This window comes from Calliphora vicina, chromosome 5, assembly GCF_958450345.1.
Source record: "Calliphora vicina chromosome 5, idCalVici1.1, whole genome shotgun sequence".
NCBI lineage: Eukaryota > Metazoa > Arthropoda > Insecta > Diptera > Calliphoridae > Calliphora > Calliphora vicina.
The window spans coordinates 111,647,680-111,668,427 of record NC_088784.1 but is presented as its reverse complement, the minus strand read 5'-3'; the positions used below and the strand labels follow the sequence as shown (position 1 = coordinate 111,668,427).

The 20,748-nt window shown below is 35.5% G+C and overlaps 1 protein-coding gene across 1 annotated transcript; it reads right to left on the bottom strand.

Annotated features, from left to right (window-relative positions):
• Positions 1-1,498: 1,498 nt before the first annotated feature.
• Positions 1,499-20,057, bottom strand: LOC135960071 (midasin). The gene is made up of 13 exons (XM_065511273.1): positions 19,933-20,057; positions 18,967-19,184; positions 17,934-18,873; positions 17,709-17,872; positions 12,312-17,646; positions 12,074-12,236; positions 10,207-12,008; positions 3,568-10,131; positions 3,380-3,506; positions 2,838-3,309; positions 2,660-2,765; positions 1,975-2,580; positions 1,499-1,915 (listed from the first exon to the last, which is right to left on the bottom strand). The coding sequence occupies exons 1-13, from the start codon at positions 20,038-20,040 to the stop codon at positions 1,658-1,660; spliced, it is 16,863 nt and encodes a 5,620-aa protein (XP_065367345.1). The 5' UTR covers positions 20,041-20,057; the 3' UTR covers positions 1,499-1,657.
• Between the last annotated feature and the right edge of the window lie 691 nt (positions 20,058-20,748).

The window sequence follows — 20,748 nt, the reverse complement described above, 5'->3', positions numbered from 1 at the left end:
AAAAATATTTAAAAAAAATTATTTTAAAGTATAATTTGGTGAAGGGTATATAAGATTCGGCACAGCTTAGATGTTTAAACTGTCAATTCATTTGTGTTTGTTGTGGCGAAAAATACAACAAACCCAAAAGCAAAAACAACAACAACATACAACCTTGACAGTTCAATTATCGTTTAACAAAAACAAAGTTCCCTGGAGGCTATTAAGTAACTTCTTTCGAAAAGAAATTCCTTCCAATTTGTATGCTTTATACTTTGTATTTCGAAAGTGTTTCGTCTCAATTCGAATTACATAATAACCCCTTGTTGGTTTTGTACACTATGTAGTTCTGTCGTCACCTTCTATTGTCCAGTGTTTAAAAAGCTACGATAACTAACAAATTTTTAACTGTTGCTACAACTACTGCTTCAAAAAAGTGTATGTAGCGGTAGCGGTAGCAGTAGCATTTGTCTTTTTTCGTTTTCTTGTTTTTTTAAAACTACTGCTACCTTCAAAATATAAAACTCTTAACAGAGCAGTAGTAATAAAACATGAATTGTAAATGGAGTAGTAGCATAAAAATACAAATCATTGCTACTGCTCTATATCGAGTTTTAATTTTTAAGGTAGCAGTAAAGTAGCAGTTGATGCAGCAGTTAAGGTAGCAATAAAAGTAGTCAAAAAAGAAAATCTTCAGTCATAACACCAAAATTGACAGAATTAAACACTGTGTGTTGTTTTTGTTTTGAGAGAGTTTGAAAGAATTATTCGATTTTATTCGTCTCAGATGTTCGTGTTGCTAACAGAAAGATCGTGTTTTCTGTGTGTATAACAAAAAAGCCGAACTTTTGTTTACAACACGACCAACATACACAAATATACATTCACAACAACAACACATAATATAATTTTTTGGCTGAAGATTTTTATTTTTGACTTATTTTATTGCTACCTCAACTGCTACTTAGTTGCTACTTCAACTGCTACTTAACTGCTACTTCTTCTACTACATCAACTGCTACTTCTATTACTACTAAATTTTAAAAGTAGCAGAATTAATAAAAAACTAATGACTGCTACATCAAAACTTTTTCTTTTTTAAGGTAGCAATAGAAAATAAATTACTCTGCTACTTTTAAATTTTTCTTTTATTAGTACTACTACAACTACTGCTACCAAAATGTGAAGGTAGCAGCAGTAGTAGTCTAGTTTTTTAAACACTGCTATTGTCCAACAAATATACAAGGCGTATTGATTCGCCTTGCAAAAATACAACAAAACATATGTATGATAAAATAAAATACAATGACTAAAACATGTATTTTCTTGTTACAAGAGTTAGGTTTTTGATAATTATGTATGTCTGGTCTCTGCATAGGGTAACAATGCATATGATATGTTGTATTTTTGTATAACATGTCAACACACTAATTTTTTCCATTAAATTCGTTGCTTGTTTCATTTTTATTACATAAATTATGTACACACATACATACATAATATGTATGTATTTTTTCATTATATTTAATAAATTTTATTTGACGAATTTCATATAAAACAACAATTTACGATATTATGTTTATACAATCTATTTTACATATGTATTTCGGAAATTTTAACTATAAAATAATTTACATACTATAACTATACTATGTGTAAACATGTTTGCAATAAATGTTTATTGTTCACTATTAACCAATTCGAACCACTGTCGCATGGCTTCACTTAAAACTGTAGGCAATTGATTCAAATCTCTGACTATAACATAATAGGGAAAGGGAAAATCGTCTAAATATGACTTAATATTAATAGAATTATTTGGCAACATCTCCATTGTTTGTATGTCGAGTATTGAGTTCTTATTCTCTGGATTATCAATGATAATGTAAACTAAGAAAATTCGCTGAAGTCTTGCTAATTTAATAGCATTTTTTACCTGGAAACAAATTGTAAGATTTTAGTAAATGTAACAAGAGACGAGCAAAAATTTCGTACCTTCGATTTGCCTTCACTAAATATGTTACGACCATCACTCAAAATTAGCAGGAGATTTTCAAAAATTCCATTGTCGGATCCGAATGAACCTTCCTCTGCGCTTGCCGTCCGTATAAAATCGAGTAGATCGGCAATTTTCGTTTTATCCTGTGAAAACTGTAACGAACTGACCAATTTTGGTCCATCGAACTGTTCGTTATGATTAAGCAATATTTGGGGTTGTTCTCCAAAGGATATAACGCTTAAACGACCACTTTCTAATAGAGTCAAAGATTGCGACACTAAAGATATAGCTTCCAGGGTTAAGACTTTAGAATTGTTGTGATGCATTGATTTCGAATCATCTATAGCTATAGTGATTTTGTAATCACGTTGGGCTGGTTTTGTTCTTCGCAGCCAGATCTTGTCTTTACGGAATTGTGAGGCAATGTACGGAATAATTTTTTTCATATTTATGCGTCGACCAGTACGGTAGTCACCCTTCAATCGTGTACATTTTGTTGGTTCTAAAATAAGACGCAATTGCTCGCAAAGATCGCGAGCATTTTGAGCCATGCGATTAGATACAGCATGCCATGTTTCATGGTCCTCATTTCGGGCAATAATCTAGGTAAATATAACAAAACAAAATTAATGTTTTAAGATTTCTCAATGGGAATATAGCATGGTTTTGTTTATAACTTACGGGTTTTTGTGAAGTAATTTGATCTTGGTATATTCTTCTTAATTCCAGCGTTTTTGCTGCACTTTGTTCCTCAACCTGGCCGCTCTTGTCAGCAAGTATTTCCTTACTGTAAACATTAGTTCGAAAAAGTCAACATTTAAAGAGAGTTTTCTGATATAATGATTGATTTAACACTTACTTGCAGTGGGCAGTAGTGTCGTCACTTCGTGACATAGTCATTGTTTCCACAACTTCACCTTCCACTTCTAATTGCTCCTGAGTTGCTGCATTTTCACTTCTTTGCTCAGACTTTGAAGGCTTATCCGATTTCTTTTCCATTTTTTCAGAGATCATTTCTTGGGGATCTGCGTTGTTGTCAAGTTCTTCTTCTGGTTCTTCATTTAATTGTGACTGATTTTCATCGGCTTCTTCATCCTCATTATTATTTGTTTTCTCTTCTTCAGACTGAGGCTGAATTTTCTTAGACTGTTCTTCAGTCGCATTGTCTAAAGTAAGCTTATCACTTGTTTTTGGTTCTTTAACGTGCTGATATTCTTCTGCTTCCATATCATTATTTGGCGATTCCTGTTCTTCTTCGGTTTGCATGTTTTCTTCTTCGTTGAGTTTGTCAACCGTTTTGAGTCGCTTTATTTTATTTTGTTCAGCTTGTCCTGAAAAATTCAAGAACATGCATATGTTTGTTATTTTTTAATAATTTCAATTGAAAATTGAACATCTTACCCATTGATCTGTCTTCATCAGTGCGTCCTTGCTTTCTCTTTTCCTTAGTATGGGCATCGCTTTTGTTGTCTTCGGGTGCTACAGTTTCCTTGGTTTCAGCTATGCCCTGATGACCTCCATCGTTAGTCTGAAATGCGTTTAAATAATTGAAATTGGAAAATCAAAGCAGATAAAAAAATACGTTTTACCTCATTTTCAGCTTGACCTACGCCCTCTTTATCTTCTCCCGTATCCTGTTCGTCTATATTTTGATCTTGCTGTACATCGGTATCGGTTTTTTCAGCCTCTAACTGGTCTTTCGAACCTTTTGGTTCAATTTCGGGAACTGATTGCATATTTTCCTCTTTCATCGGCTGATCTTTAGATTGTTCGTATTCCTCGTGTTTTTCAGTTCTATTTTCTTTTTCTTCCTCCCCTGTATTGTCATCTTCGTTTTGACCTCTTTTCTGCTCGTCAACTTCATTTGAATCTTCTTGAATTTCTTCTTCATTTTGTTGTTCCTCATCGGCATCATTGCCGTTTTTCAACTCACTATTATCAACGTCATCGGCATCTTCATCATTTGAGTCACTGTCATCACTCACATTCTCCTTATTTTCGTCTTTATCGCCTGTTTCATCGTCATCGTTTTGGTTGTCTTGCGTTTCTTCAGCGTCTTGCATATTATCTTTCATAGTATCAATATCGAAAGGATTATCGTCGTTTTGCTGTTTATCGTCCTCTTCATTGTCATCGTTCACATTAAGATCTCCTAAATCGAAATCTTCTGGTACATCTGGCTCCTCCAGTTCATTGTGGTATGGATTGACTTGATCTTGATCACCTTCTTCATCTCTCATATCGTCTATATCTTTGTCTTCGCGCTTCCGCTTGTCCTCATCGTTTGGTTCATTTGTGGCGTCCAAACCATCCTTTTCAGGATCATTTTTGCCATCGTCATCCTTTGATGTTTCATTCTTGGAATCCAGGTCATTATGAGCATCCTGTTCGTCACCATTTCCTTTGCCGTCTTCTTCTTGCATTTCCTTTTCCTCTTCCGGTTCTTCTGGAGCTTCATCGTCACCCCAAATCTGATCATCTAATTTGTCTGCACCCTCTTCGGTTTCACCCATCTCTTTACTCATATCTTCCTCATTCTCAGACTCCCCGCTATCATCTTCTTCATTTGGTTTTTCTTTATCCTGCATATCCCCCTCGAAATTGTCACTCATCTCAATTCCCTTTTCTTCTTTGCAATCATTTGGCTCGTCCTTGTCATTTTCTTCCTTGCGATCCTCAGGACGTTTTGCATCATCCAATTGGTCTTCAGATTCAATTTTATCTGAAGCATCTTTTTCTCCTGTTCCATCTTCCAGACCAAAGCCCTCACCTTCTTTTTGGTCTTTTTTCGATTCACCTTCTTCGTCTTGCATCAGATCTTGTGGCACACAGAAGCCTTTCGTACCGATTTCTACGAACACAGTAAGGATTATCGATAACATTTTAACGGATACTTTGTGCGCTCCCAACTGCTGGCACAAAAAGTACTCTGCCATCAAATTAAATTGTTCAAGAAGTGGTTGAATGCTTATTAATTTTTGAATGAGTTCAATTTTCTCTACTGATGGCTCCGAGAGTTTAAGTGTAAGAAGAACATTCATAAATTGTTCATTGATTTTCTCCATATCCATCACATTCCAATCGTCTTTGAGTGCAACGTACAGTTTTTTCTTCAAATGATGCTCCTCTAATTCTTCGTTATCTTCGTCGGAAGCTTTCTTTTTGATTTGTTGTTTCTCCTCCTCATCCGATTGAGTTTTTGACGGATACTTTTTGTAGAGTTTTTGCAGAGACATAAGCATAGAATGAATTATAGCTTCCAGTTCCACATCGACACTTTCTAAGCTACATTCTGAGTTTTCATCACTACTTGCATCTTTAAATGCCTCTAGAATGGTTTCGTTGACATGTGTTGAAAGGTCGATAAGAGGTTTGGCTATGGGCAAGTATTCGTTTTCGCTAGTTTTGAAATTCTTCAAAATGTCCTGTATTGAAGTGTATAGTTTGTTGTAGGAATTTCTATAGTGATTTAGACGATCTTTAAATATAAATTCACTGCTGTCATTGTTTAAGCTGTCTAGTGTTGATTTCGACAATGACAAAACATTTTCACAATCTGATATAAGGGCACTTGGGTCTACATGTCCACCATCTACATCAGCAAATAAAATGTTTTCCTTGCAGCCATTGGATGGAATGCGCAAGAAATACAATTTCAATTGTTCGAAAACATAGCGAATACGTGTAACAACGGTTTTTAATGCGTCGCATCGGTCACGGAATCTACTGAAATTCATATGACTCTCGTCAAGCTGAGCCTTATTGTTTATATCTTCCAAATCCTTCAGCTGTTGCAGCAAAACTCGGTTATCATACATAATCTTAGTGGTTGTAGCTAAGAGTCTCCTTTGGTTTTGGACCAAAAGGAACAAGTCGACAGCGTAACCTTTTATGCGCTCAATATTAGGTGGGCCTAGTTCAGACAAAGGCGTCAACATTATATTGCGTAGCAATTTCAGTTTGAAGACACATTTATTAAAGTACATATCTAAGTTTTCGTTTAGCTGCACCAATTTAGGCTGAAGACGTTTTTCCTTGAAGTTGGACAGCATGGTCTTAATGCAGAATGGAGGCAAAAATATATCTTCGAATTCGGTGCTCATTGATAATTCCATTAATCCCGTTTTATAATTAACACCCAGCGTTGACAGAGCTTTGAAGAGATCCGTTAATGCTTTACGTTTTTGTTGTAATATTTGCTTTGCTTCCAACTTTTGTTTCGGCCGTTCTTTAGTTCTATCTACTGTCAAATTTCGTAGATGATCACACCTTTCTAACTGCTGAGTTAACAGCGAGTCCAAAGCAATTATAAGTTTCGGATAATGAGCATTTGTTACAGTCTCCTTCACCACATTGCGCGAGGTATTAAATAGACGCTGTGCTTTCGATAGTAAAGTCTGTGGTGAATCGGCATTACTCGTCATCTCAGTTGTATTTGTTTTTTGCTTCGATACCAAAACAAAATACCTGGCATCAACCATATAATATTTCATTTTAGAATCATATCTTAAATGTTTTCCTTTGTCGTTGGCAAAGTTGTAGTCTTTGGCTGTCGAATCTTTTGGTTGGAAAACTGATGTTATTTTCTCTTTTAGCTGCCGCTCGTATTCCTTGAGGAATTTATTAAGATTTCGATGAACACGAGCAACATTGTTGCGCATATTAAAGTAGGATAAATCTTTGTTGTAACTTTCAATTTTAACCAATTCTTTTAGTTTCTTCTCAATAGGCGCCTTAATCGACTTTTTGTGCTCCTCGATCTCCTGAGAAAATTGATCGAAATACAACTGCAAATTCCGAAGACCTGATATTAATTCCCATATTTGGATGCTATTGGGGTCATTACTTTCCTTTGCTGCATAGTTGACACAGTTGTGTAGATAGAGTTCGAACGCTAAAAGCAGTTGCATTCTTACGCCAAAATCACCATAACATGATGATTCTAAGAACTGCCTTAAAATGTTAATGATATCTTTCGTCTCAACTGTGCATTTTTTCGCACTGGCATCAGTGGGATCGAGAACTTCGTGTTCTTCAAATCTCTTTACGGTGAAATGAATGTTGGCAAGGGAAGCGTCAATTTCTCGCTCGGCAATAAATTCATGGATTAGATTATAAATAAAAAACCAGTATTTGTAGGCAGTCGACTCAACCTTTTCATAAGTATGGGTTAAACAATTGCGCCAAAACTGTAACTCCAGACGTGTCCATTTCTGAACAAATTGGGCAATCTCTTGTTCCTCATCTTGAAGGTTGTTGTTTTTATGAGCAACTTCGTTCCAGAGGGCAACATTTTGGCGTAATATCTGAAAACCTGTATTATACCGTGCTACTGGAGCCGTTGACGGCAAAATACGAATACGTTCAATTATTTTTTGTATATCAATCAAGGTTGCATGCTCTGGATATAATTCCAATTGTTGGGTGACCCTTTGTTCAATACTGTTTAGTACATCTGCACAAGCTACTATTTCTTGGATATTCGAATCCTTATAGAAATTATATGGTTTATCTTGTTTCAAATTAGATGTTACATTTTCCTCCAATACATCCCTTTGGATAGCCATGCTAAAGTAAAAGCTACTGAAGCATTCTTCATCTAACCAGTTATTTATAGAGGATTTGTATTTATTGTAGATCTTTAGAAATACCTGGAAACGCTCTTTGAAATAGTCTACAAACTCTATTTTATCAGTAGCATCGGAACGTTTAGGTTTAGGATGATAATAGGTTCGAGAGCTTTTCACCAAGATTTCAACAAAATTCTTGGCTATAAACTCATAATCTTTTTCTTGTACAATGGTGGTGTCTTTTTTTGTTTTCTGTATCTTTTTTGAGTCTAATTTGATTACCTTTTCCAGAGTATCTTCTTGTATGAAGTCACCGAAATCTTCATGAATTGTAGTTGGAAACACTTCGTCGATTTCCTGTAATTCTTGCATTTCTTCGTCCTCATCTGCACACCTAGTTTTTGTCAGATAAAGGCTTTCATCTTCCTTTTGTTTTTGCCGCCTTAGTTCTTCCTCTCGTTGCCACACTTGATTGATTATGTTAAATGCAAAATCGAATTCTGCGAATAATTCTTGATTGATTAAGTGGGAAATACCAACACGATTCTTAAGTTCGACAACCTTTGCTTTCAACAAATGGAAATAATCCGATTCACATCCAGACATTTTATTGAGTATACTGAAGACAGGACAACGGTTTTGTAAAATGTCTCTGGATGAATTGACATTAAAGATGTTAAGCATTTTACTACTTGGAAATTCTGCAATATTCTTTAAAACATTATGTAGTTTGTTGTTGGCATTAATGTTGACATATGACCCATCACCCTCAACTAGTATATTGCTTTTAATCTGGTTCAGAACAAGCTTTAGGCCTTCGAAGCCAAAACGCAATTGATTGATTGAACATTGCAGAGGCTGCAGGAAGTCCTGGTAATACAGTGAATACGGTTTCAGCGTATGATGAACAAAACGTTGAGAGTTTGCTATCCATAAATTGAGCTTATTTATAATTTCTGCGCAACTTTCAAGAGTTTCGGTCAAACTGTCAGAATTTATGTTTCCGAATAGGATGTTCCATGTTGTTTCAATACTATTAATAAGTTTTAGCAAAACATCTGGATTACAATTCGTAGTGAGGAAATGTGTTATATCCTTAACCAACGCACTGTATAAACATGTATCTGGTCTCAGCGCCACCTTTTCTTTCAGTTTATTCTGTCTCTCTTTCAACAAGATGAGACTTTTGTTGAGGGCTTCATAAATTTCTTCACCCAAATGTTTATATTTCATTGAAATTCTGGTGAAATCGTAAGCAGATTTAAAGCTACTCAAGCAATAAATATCATCCGCCATATATTCGTTCTTTAATCGATTCTTTTCGACGGGGTCTATTAATGGCGTGAAGGGAATAAGACACAATTCAATGCAACCAACTAAAGTGTTCATTAAAGAAGTCTTATACATTACCACTTGATTTCCTATCGCATCGTTTTTATCCGTAATGTTTTCATCGGAATCTGCCACGCAATCGTTCATTTTTGAGATCAAATTATGAAATGATTGCGTATAATTTGTTAAATTCTTGTCAGCGTCTTGTTGACAGAACATCTCCAGATATTTCACTTCCGTTAGTAGACGTTTTGCATTTCGTAAAGATCTTGTATAATTGTTAGATTGCACACTATAGGTTGGTGTTACAAGCATAGAGTTGTGCCAGACTATCTGGCACAGTTGACCTAATGATTTTTTCCACATGTCCAATTCACACAAAGGTACTGATTTAAAAGCACCACTTCCACCAGCGAATAGTAGACTAGACATCATATTGATGAAAGGCGCTCCTGCAACCGTATTTTGACTCTGTATGTTATCTTTGCATGCATGGATTCGTACACATTCGGGATGAGAATTTAGACTCTCAAGTTGTATTCTGTGAACCGAATTCGAAAGAAGTCTGCTTAAGGCAGATAAGTGTTTGTAACCTCCATCTAAATACAGGACAAGTTCTTCGAATTCTTTGGAAGACTGCATGATGTTTATGTAACCAGAGAGATCAAACCATAAATCACGATATTTTTGGTAGTACGGCATTTTGCATGTATTTAGCAACGATGTGATAGTGCTGTTTAAAAATGGAATTTCCTCCTGATATTCACAGTTTAATTGAACATTCTTTACAGCTGAATTGTCTATTGTAGCTATTATGCATTTAATCATAAAGTATTCCCTTATTGCCAGCGTGCTTAAATGAATTTCGTGCGGCATATTCTCTTTCGTTGGTTCCGTAGCCACTAATTGTGATATATTACTTAATTCAAGTTGTATGATGTCCATATCTTCGGCAGAGATTTGCACATTTTTAATTGTATTTTCCGCTAAACTGCTTAAGAATTGCTGCAATTTAAATTTCAAATCCTCTGGTATGAATTCTCCATAGGTACGATTCAAACCAACTTCATTCATCTTTTTGAAATCATTCTTCAGAGTATAGTTTTTCGAAATGATAGCATTTGCTCGCCGTGTGCTCTCACTATTCTGAACACTAAACTTTTTAATCACATCTTCAGGGGCAAAGTGACCATACAAGGGAATTACACCAAGCAATTGGTCTAATTCTTGTGTTTTCGTGAAGATTTTCACCTAAAGAGACAAATATATATACATATATAATATAAAGATGTGCGTACATGTTGTGTGTGATTGTGTGAGACTTACCTGATCCTCTTGAGAAAATGGCTGAAATTCGATCAAATGCTTAGCATACATTTTACGTCGAACATTTAAGGGATGCTTGATGCTCGAGACATAATCTAAAAGTTGTTGGTGGCTATTGTGTAACTCGGGCGATATTGTTTTAATGTTGGGCAATAATTTGTAAACTAGATTCATCAGATTTTTGTCCAGCCATTTAAAATGTAATATTAGCTTATCCAGTAAATCGGTGTTAATCTCCTTGTTTAGATACAAATTCAATTTCGACACATTTAATATGCGATTAAACCAGTGTAATGCTGTGATTAATTTGGTATATGATGCCATATCTAATAGTGCCTCATTCATACTACTCTTAAGTACTTTTTGAAGATGAAATAGAAACACCGAGAAATGTTGTAAGAAGATATTGTTTAGTTTATCGTTTAATGCTTGCTTTGCCACGGCCTGCGAATATGTCAACACATTTATGGTGCTCATTTTTGTTACTGGCTCTTGTGGTATCTGAGCTATTAATGTGTTAAGAATAAGCGTGCTGCTCAAACAGAAACCGTGCTTTTCTAAACTCTCCAACTTGTAGTCACGTATTCGAGGATATAATTTACTATTCCAAGGCAACGTGGAGAGAACATTCTCGTTATCGAAGCTAACTACACAATTGTATAAGGACTTGGAAAGTTCCCATAATTCTGGATAATTTTTGAGACATTTTTCCAATTGCAGATACCGAAAACGCAAATCATTCAATGAACTGATCTCATACACCAAATAAATTAAGTATTTTGCAAAGTCCGTAAAGTTAATATTTTCCATGTTTATATTTCCAAAGTCTGAAAATATGAGCGATAATGCTTCTTGCGTTTGTTTGGGCTCTACCAAGTTTTCCAAAACTATTTTCAAGGGAACAATTTGCAAATTAACTAAAGGAATTTCGGTCAATGAACTGCATTTTAATACAACGTCCTTTAGATGATCTTGGCGTAAATTAGTGCTGAATTTCTCCGATTCCATTATCACAATTTCTCTCAACTTATTTTGGTAGTAATTTAAACCATACCCCATCAAATCCGTAGATGCCGAATATACATAAACTTCCATGGCGCTCACATAAATAGCCTTTTTCATTTGGTAGCCAATTCGCTTATACGATGCGCACAAAAATGCTGTCTGCGTAAGATGCGATATCGTTAAGTTATTTATCTCTGTAAGTTTTGCAATGCTGTCATGTATGTTAATTATGCAGTTTATAGCATTTATGTCATGCACTCCTTGGTGAAAAACAAGTATACGTTTATCATCCAGATTTGGTGGTTGGTTGCTCATGAAAATTTCTACACAACGATTTCTCATGGCTCGAGATAGTTCTCCATTTTTGGGATCTAGTGTAAGGAAAGCTCTAAAATTGTCAGCCTTTGTAACAATTTCCGCCTTTTCATTTCCTGTGACACCCTTTTCGGATAACATTAATGTACCGCTCGGTTCAAAGACGGGATTCAAACGGTCCAGTACAGCAGAAGAGCAAAGATTTACATGTTCGAGTAAAATGTATTGGCCATCCTTGAGTGATTTAACAATTTTTGAGTCAACCCATTCAAAACAACCGCCCGTGTTTAATGAATCAGTATTTTTTACATGTAATTTCAACGTATTTAACTTAGAACGAATATTTTGTAATTCTTCCATGTATTTTTCATTAGTGGGAGAGTTAATGCATTGCTGCAGGACTTCAATGACATTATTTAGTTTATCTATTCGTCTACGATAATTCATAAGTTCTTCGGAAACGAACGATTTGTTTTCCAATTCTAAAATAAGAACATACATCCAGTAAGAAACTTGTATTTGTATTGAGTTATATTCTAATACTTACCACATTTATAATTGCGTAAAACACTGTATGTGTTCCAAGAGTCCAACAATTCGGAAATCATTTTAACTGTGCTTGAACTATCCAGAATTATGTTCTGTATGAACTTTAGATATATACATTCAAGTTGAAAAGATATTTCTTCGAGGTGGCGATTTAGATCGATCTATTTAATAAAAATATAATGAAGATGCATCATTTGTCATCATGTATAGTAAGTAATAATTTATTAAGTAGTTACCTGCTGAAAACTACCAGTGACAGAGTCGTCTATGTTATCCAAATTGCACATCTGATTGGATATGAAGCATAATGTATCTATTATTTTTGTTTTGCCCGTATCCGTAGAACCACACAGAAGAACAGGTTTCTCTACGTGGACACACTCGACTAAGTTTTTAAGAGTCTCACGCTGTGTTTCCAGTAATAGGGGCGAACAATCCAATGGCTTTTGGAAATACAAAGGTTGACTATCACGATCGAGAATTATATCATTTATGTAGATCCTCTCATTGGTCCAATAAAGACCCACATCTTCTGAAATTGAATTGAGATATTCCGAATTGCATTTGAATACGGATTCGAATGCATTGCGTATAAATTGTTTGTCTTGTTCACAACGCATTCGTTGGTAATACACCAGTTTCATGCGTTCGTAGAGTGTCAATAAGAAATTATCAAAGTTTCTTGTGAAACATTCAGTGTTTTTGATATTGAAACCAGTTTGGGGACTTATCAACAGATCACACCAAAATAGAATATCTCGCAAATTAATTTCGAATGGGCCACCTTTATAGCCAAATTCCATTGTTGATATACCATTATCTAATAACTCTGAAAAACGAACCAATCTCATGGATAAATCAAATTCTGGGATCAATGTTATCATCTCACTTTGACCACTGAGCATATCCTGTTCGGAAAGAGTTTCCTGCTTTTGTTTAATGGAACGATGTATGTCAAAGAGATTATTAGTTGAACGCTGCTGAGGTGGTAATAGCTTAACAAAACTGTTCTTCAGTTCATCGAAATAGATTTTGTATTTGCCTTCAACAACATATAATAAATCTTCGGTTGTTAGTTTTCTGACATATACTTTTGTGAAACGATTAAGGAACGACTGGGGCAAGCCTTTGCGGCCTCCACCTTGTTTCAGAGGATTTTGACTGGCAAATACACGCGTTTGTTTATTGAGCGAAAATGTTTTATTCAGTTCTGGTATGTATACCTCTCCACGATGATCGAGTATTGCATTGAGACCTTCTAAAACCGATTGCGGGGCCAAATTCAATTCATCTAAAAGAATCCAGGTGTTATTAGCTTTCAGAGCTGCTAGTAATGGACCATCGCGCCATTGAAATGAACCAATTTGCAGGCTTCCGTTTTTCTTATCGTCCTCCGATTTCAAATTAGAAATGTTATCTTCGGCTGGTAGATCAGTTCCAAATAGATCTGCCAGATCGGTATGCTCGCAAAGATTAATACGAACGATATTGTATCCGATGGCTTGGCCTACACTCTCAACGATGGACGTTTTTCCAACACCTGGAGGTCCCTCTAATAAAACGGGTTTATTTAATGACAAAGCCGAGAGTAAGCGGAAAAGGTTCTGCTTGGTTGTGGGGGCTTCAAAGAGGAAATTTTTACTGGTGTTTAACATGGCTTCGTTCGTTTCGCTATTGGTGTTAATGTAAAAGGGCTTAATGCCAAAAGTATTCTCCGAGGTAAATTCTACTGTGGTTCCTTTATTCTTTACGAGTTCAGATAATGTGAATTTTTCGCCTATTATCTTATCTGCTTGTTGAATTGCGTATTCAATTATTTGAGTCTTAAGAATCTCCAATTGGTCTGATGATTCGTGCAATGACATTTCCAAGGCATCCAAAAATGTAGTTTCCAAACCAAATATGGCTTTTTCGGGAAAGCTTAGTGTCGTGTTTGTTACAATAAAATTTGCCATGGCCAATATATCTCTAATGGAAAATTTGAACTTGTCTATGACGTTTTTCATGTACAAAACCATCTCTACTATGAATGTAGCTATTTTAAGTATTTCTCCTTTATCGATTGTCGAGTTCTTTAACTGGTCCGTGATACAATTATTCGCAATTTCTATAAGGTCATCTCTAGAATGTGAAGGTTGGCACCAAATCTCGGTAAAGCGGTTTCTTAAGGCTGGCGAAAGTTCTTTTTTACCAAAATCTCCGCCTGGATTCATAGTAGCTAAGAACTGAAATCCGGATTTAGCCTGAACCACAAACTCTTTCGCAATTCCCTCTGTTAATTGGTTTTCAGAAATAATGCCACATTTTTCTGCCAATAAAACCGTTCGTTCTGGTTCCAAAATGCAATTTAAACGTTCGAGCACTGAATCTTCCGCTAACGAAATTTCGTCGGCCATAAAATAGGAGCCTTCTTCCATGGACTGAATCAAAGGACCATCAGCCCATTCGAATAACTTTTTGGTTTCCTCCTGGCTATCGCTGTTTCGACATGGTCTCAGACCTCCCAGAAAATCAGCTCCTTCAGTGTGCATATGACAATTAAGAATTCGCAAGTTCACACCTCGGATCGTTGACAACAGTTGGCATACGGTTGTTTTGCCACATCCAGTTGGCCCCACCAATAAAACTGGTTCGTCGAACTGTAGAGCTTTCGCTGTTAGTACCGCCATACGGGTCATGTTACGAGTCCATACGATATCGGTACGAGACTTGAAGTTGTGAATTTCATCAATTATATATTTGGTAACATGGGATTTTTCCTCAATTCCACCAGTATCGAACAACTTGCTTAAGTTAACATGTTTTTTAAAGTTTTTATACAAGGTTTCATCAATTACTTCCAACTCAATTTCTGTGCGAACTTTGGACGAAAGTACAAGGTAACCTTCTTCGACCAAATGTTGATTCCAATCATATTTTGGATCTTCCAATAAATTCTTGTCGGCCAATGTATAGCGAATACCCCATCTGAAGAGATCACGCAGTGTGAAGGTGTTCTTTGAAGTCGATTTTCTATTCTTTTGCAAATCAACCATGCAAGCAACCATTTTGTGAGCATACGATGCCGGAATAAGACACTTTTTTTCTAATATAATTTCCAATTCATTTCGAGGTATATCGGAGAAGTGGAGTTCAATAAAGCGGTTTTTAAAGGCACGGGAGAGTGTTTTTCTGCCTCCGTATAAACCTGGAGGATTTTGTGTAGCAAAGAGCATAAAATTAGCATGAGCTTTAACAACTGTTTGTGTTTCGGGTATGAAAATTTCGCGATTATCATCCAAAACACGATTAAGAGCCTCTAAAATTTCTGTTGAAGCCAAATTAAGTTCATCCAAAATGATCCAATAACCATTGCGCATTGCCTGTACCAAAATACCTTCTTTAAATGCCAACTTGCCAGTAACGTCGGTAGTATAAGTACCAATATACTCCTGAAGATCTGTGTGTTCATGGTTATTTATTCGCAGGCAGTGATTACCACTTCGCCTTGCAACGTAATCAATTAAACTTGTTTTGCCCGCAGACGTTGGGCCTTGCAAGAGTATAGGAAGTTTACCAATCGATATGATACGGGCCAAATCCTTTAAGTTCTCTTTGACACTATCTGTTAGAATGTAGTTACTGCAATCCTGCAGATCTTTTGGCCCCTTTTCAATCCAATAACCTTCAAAGTTAAGATAGTTCTCACCCGGTTTTGGAATTGCCTGATGGAGTATGGCTTTGGCATTGCTAAGCAGTGCCTCTTTTATCAAGTGTTGTACTACATTGTGTGACTGGGGATCCAGTTGTGTCAGAAAACTCAAGCAGAAAGATTCATAAAGGTTTCTTTCGATTGACCCGCACAGATTCTTTGCACATATTGTTAATGATCTGCAAAGAGTACGCAGAGAATAAACAGGTCTATTTCCAAGACCATCGTTCAGCTCCAGCTTGGCTAATGTTTTCAGCCGCTTATACAGTTTAACGATGTTCATTACACTTTTCTTTTGAATACCAGTGGCACTTAGATAGTCGGATATAAGCAAACTCAAATCCGCTTCTGTCTCTGCTTCGTCAACGAAAAACTCCGTGAATCTGTTGCGAATACCAACTGGTAAGTCTTTTTTTCCAATGTCTGTATTTGGATTCATGCAGGAAAATATACGAAAATCGGGATGTCTTTTAACGGGAGTGAAGTCACCTTTTTCAAGCAATACAACTGAGCCGTCTGGTTCCAAAATAGTCGATAAACATTCCAATGTTTCTGCTGAAGCCAAGTTTATTTCATCGAGTAAAAGCCAATCGCCATTTCTTATGCAATTAACCAAAGATCCGGGTATGAAGGCGAAAGATATGTTTATCGATTTACTCAGTTGACTGTTAAGTTTTTGTAGTTTTATTTTCAAACCCATCCAACGAGGCAGTAAATGTAAATCTTTCTCCCTCAATTCATTACGTTCGGACTTCTCAAAGACATTGTCAACAACTTTTAGCATTAGCTTCACAATTACTGAGAAGTTGCCCTGATTATAACAGATACTGAATTTCGTTAGGAATGATTCATTCTTCGATTGATTGAATGTCCTTCTGAAGAGCAATTCAAATTCTGTTCGCATTGGAGCTATAACATACGCTAGATCCACTGGCTTAAAGCCTCCTACTAAATCAGAAACATCAGATTGGTTGTTCATGTTGACAACAACCAATTTGTGTTTAGTTCGTGCGGCCAAATACTGCACCGAGGACGTCTTGCCCACACCAGTTTCTCCTACTAGCAAAACGGGCTCTGCATTAGCTACACAAACTGCAATACGTTCCAACAAACAAGAAGCCAGTCGCGTAAATGAAAAGGTTGCAGCTGATGTATTTCGTTTTGTGGAAAAATGCCGTATGACTTTGCCTTCGCCATTTGACAACTTCAGTCTCTTTAGCGATTGATCTTCAGTAGAAAGTTCCTTCATTGGCATTTCATTTATTTCATCGACTATAGATGCGGTTGATCGAGCGTAAAGCTCTGCTCGACCAACTTTAATACGTTCGCTGTCTACGCAAACTTCAGGCTTGAATTCATCTGCCAAGTATTCGCAGCGTGACGGTATAATCCCTAATTTTGCTCCAATTCCAACTATTAATTTCGTTTTTTCCTTGCTGTTTGGTAAATAGGAACAAAATATGTCGACGGCATTTTGGAATACAAAATATGCACATTCTGTGCTGGTAACAGAAAAAGTGGGATTCGATCTTTGGCACAACTTAATAAGGTCACGCGTTGAAACTAAGCGTCCCGATGTTGTCGTAGATGTCATACTAACTTCTTCGTAGGGCAATTTTAGGAATGAATCAGTTGTATTTGCCTTGTCACTGGTCTCTTGCTGGCGAAGATTGTCGGCTACATTGTGATCTCCACTAGAAAACGTAAGAAAAACATCTACCATGCGATTGGCCACCGTAGCCAATTTAGAATATTTGCAGCTTATGACTTCGCACAGTTCATTTCGCGATAATGGCAAGATGTTAATTGGGTACAAATGTTTCTCCAACAAAGTAAACAGTGCCTTCTGTGACCAGTTTGATGAGGAAGATTTGTGTGTCCTAAAGAAAAACATGTTATATTATGTGCAATTTAATTTAAAAAAAAAAATAATAAAATTTACCTCACAGTCACAAACAACTGAAAGCCAGGAGTTACTTTAACACAATCACGAAATCCTGGTACACTGAGATAATTATTTTCAAGCAGGCTGCTTAAAACAGTAAATGTATCCGTAGTAGCACAGTCCAAATCCTCTAGAAGCAACCAATAACCATTCATGACAGCCTAACGTGAAATTATTTTAATAAAGCAATCTGCACCACAAATGAGAATTTATTATACATACCTGCGTAAGAACACCTGGTAGCCATATAAATTCACCGGGCACATCCGTGCAATGATATTGACCCAGTAACATTTTGCTATCGGTCTGATCACCCAATTGTATTCGCAAAAATCCATTAGCTGGCGAGGAACTTGCATGATCGCTGGGCACAATTTTTCGCTTATTGCAAATACTCTGTTTAGTATTAGTGTTACCGATTATCTGATTGTTTTCTTGGTTCAGCACAGAATTTAATTCGTCTTTTACCACTTGTTTCTTCTCGGCAATTCTTCCGGTCATACGAGCCAAATACTCAACAAGAGTAGTTTTACCACAACCCACTGGACCAGAGAGGCATATAGCTTTTCCAGACGTGACACCTAGCGCAATGCTACGCAAATTCACTCTTGTTGATTCAACGCGAACAATGCTCTCTTGATTGTTCTCGGCTGATCGAAAGAATTCGTAATTTTCTCTGTTAAAAATTGGTAAAAATACTCCTTCAATATTTGTAACAAACAATGCAGAATTTCCGCTTATACAAATAGTATCATCTGAAACTTCTGTCAATTCGCCTTCAACCGAATGTGGTAAATCTAAAAGTTTCATAGACTCTTGTTCATCGTGAAATTCAATAAGTAGTTCTTCTGGTATTTTTTCGTTCAGCTTATGTACAGTTGAAGCATTCATATTTGTTAACATGGCTACGATGTGGTTTGTGTACACTTTCAAAAGTGTACTCACATTATCGGATCGATCAACGTAACAAAGCAAAAATTCCGACCAATTCCAAAGATCCTTGAAAAAACTAGTGTCTGATTTCAAAAGATAAAAACAACACTTGACCATAGCTAAGGTATCTGGCTTTTCATTTAAAATTGTTTTAGATTTCTTCGATACTACCTCATGACGAGATGTGGAAAATGGGGGTGGCTTGTTCAAGAAGTAAGATAGCGCAAAACTAAAAAAAAAAAAAACAGTTTTTAAATTGAATTCGGAACATGACTATTTTTATATTTTATATGAATATTTTATATTTTTTATATTAGCTCACCGTTTAGCGCATAATGATAAATGCATAAGTTTTGACAAAGCGATACATTTCCATTGGTATTCGATGTCATTTTCAAAATCATTGCCTTCTAGAGCATTTGTAATAAGCAACAATAAGCAGTCTTCAAATGCAGTGGCAATTGGTATCGTCAACGTCTCATCAAGTAAAGATCTGCTTAAACATCTGAGCAAAAATTCAACGTCGCAGCTCCGATAACTCTATAATATACATATGTATATAAATGGAATTTATTATAATTTGTAATCAATCGAATTAAATTTAAAAGTTGAGAGTGTTCCAAAAACCTATTCATAAACAATTTAAACTTTGCTTTAAAACATTGGTTAAATTTAAAATTTGTTTATGAATATCGGGGATGCCATTTAAAAAAAGGTATATTTAACGAATTTCAATTAAAAAGATATTTCAGCTTAAACATCATAAATACATACATAGATAGGTACATACATATATACATATATTATATACTTTAATCTAACAGCATGTTGCCCAAAAATATATTTAATGAATGAATGATTTCTTTTAAAATTTAACAGAGTTTATATTTAAATCGAAATTTAGATGTGTACTTAAATAAAATAATTGAGCTTCTGAAAAAATCTACAAATAAATTTAATTTTAATCGATAAAAATATTCGAAAGATACCATAGCAGATGATACTTAAAAAAAATTCTCTAACTGACCTCTTATCCTTGATCATTGGATTAAACTTAAAGAATTATTAAAATATTTTTAAATCATTTGACTCGAAACTGAACTTTTTGAGTTGTGAAGATGGTCTAACGATGAATGATATTTTCGTTAAGCACACTGCATACAACGGAAATTTTTTATTTTTAAATGTGCTCCTTCATTGTTTGCAATTTCTTTTTTTATATATAATTATACTTTACCTATTGAAATATTAAAAATGATTACCATAACTAAAATATTTTATTTCTTACCTTTTTCTCCAAAAAATCAAGTAAGAAAGTTAATTTTTCGTTTGGTGTCTGAACCAACGATACAAGTTGTTGCACGTTTCTTTTTATTTTATAAACACTAAATTCCATTTTATGTTTGTTTCTTCAAAAGCATCAAATGAAAATTTCAATAAGTTTTATTTGATTGCAATATTTTATTTGCTTCAATATTCTTTATTTCTTTAATTCAAATTTTCAAAAATATGTACAAAATCACAGAGAAGTAGACCCCTTTCAAACACTTGCAAAACAAAATAAAACACGTGCATACAGTAACAGTGTTGTATACTTATATTTTAGTGATGTCAATTTGTGATAACTAACAAAACAAAATATCATGTTGTCTACATAAGATATAAACCAAGGTGCATTTAATAAGGTGCCATCGGCAGCACAGCTGATTATAGAAATAGCACGCACAAATGTCAAACTACATATATAAAAAATATTCGCCCGTACGTCCATATGTCAAACTCTATATATAAAAAATAAGTGAATTCGCCTGTATTTATTTCAATTCGCCACTGCTGTCACCTTGTTAAATACGCCTTGCCAAGGTACATTTAATATGGTGCCATCGGGAGCACAGCTGATTATAGAAATAATGTCAAACTACACACATAAAAAATATTCACCGGTACGAATTTATGTCAAACTCCATATAAAAAAAAATTAGTGAATTCGCCTATATTATTTCAATTCGCCACTACTCAAGGCAAGGTACATTTCAAGGCGTATTAACAAGGTGAGTGCGTCCCGGCAACAAATACAACAATGCAAAAACAACAGGCAATTTGT

What these genes read in the sequence shown, in the direction of transcription:
- LOC135960071 (XM_065511273.1), bottom strand. Translation starts at nt 20,040, where the DNA reads ATGGAATTTAGTGTTTATAAAATAAAAAGAAACGTGCAACAACTTGTA. An exon ending in TTATCATTATGCGCTAAACG is followed by an intron (nt 18,874 to 18,966) that starts GTGAGCTAATAT and finishes TTTTTTTTTTAG; the next exon opens with TTTTGCGCTATCTTACTTCT. An exon ending in TAGGTCAAGCTGAAAATGAG is followed by an intron (nt 3,507 to 3,567) that starts GTAAAACGTATT and finishes AACGCATTTCAG; the next exon opens with ACTAACGATGGAGGTCATCA.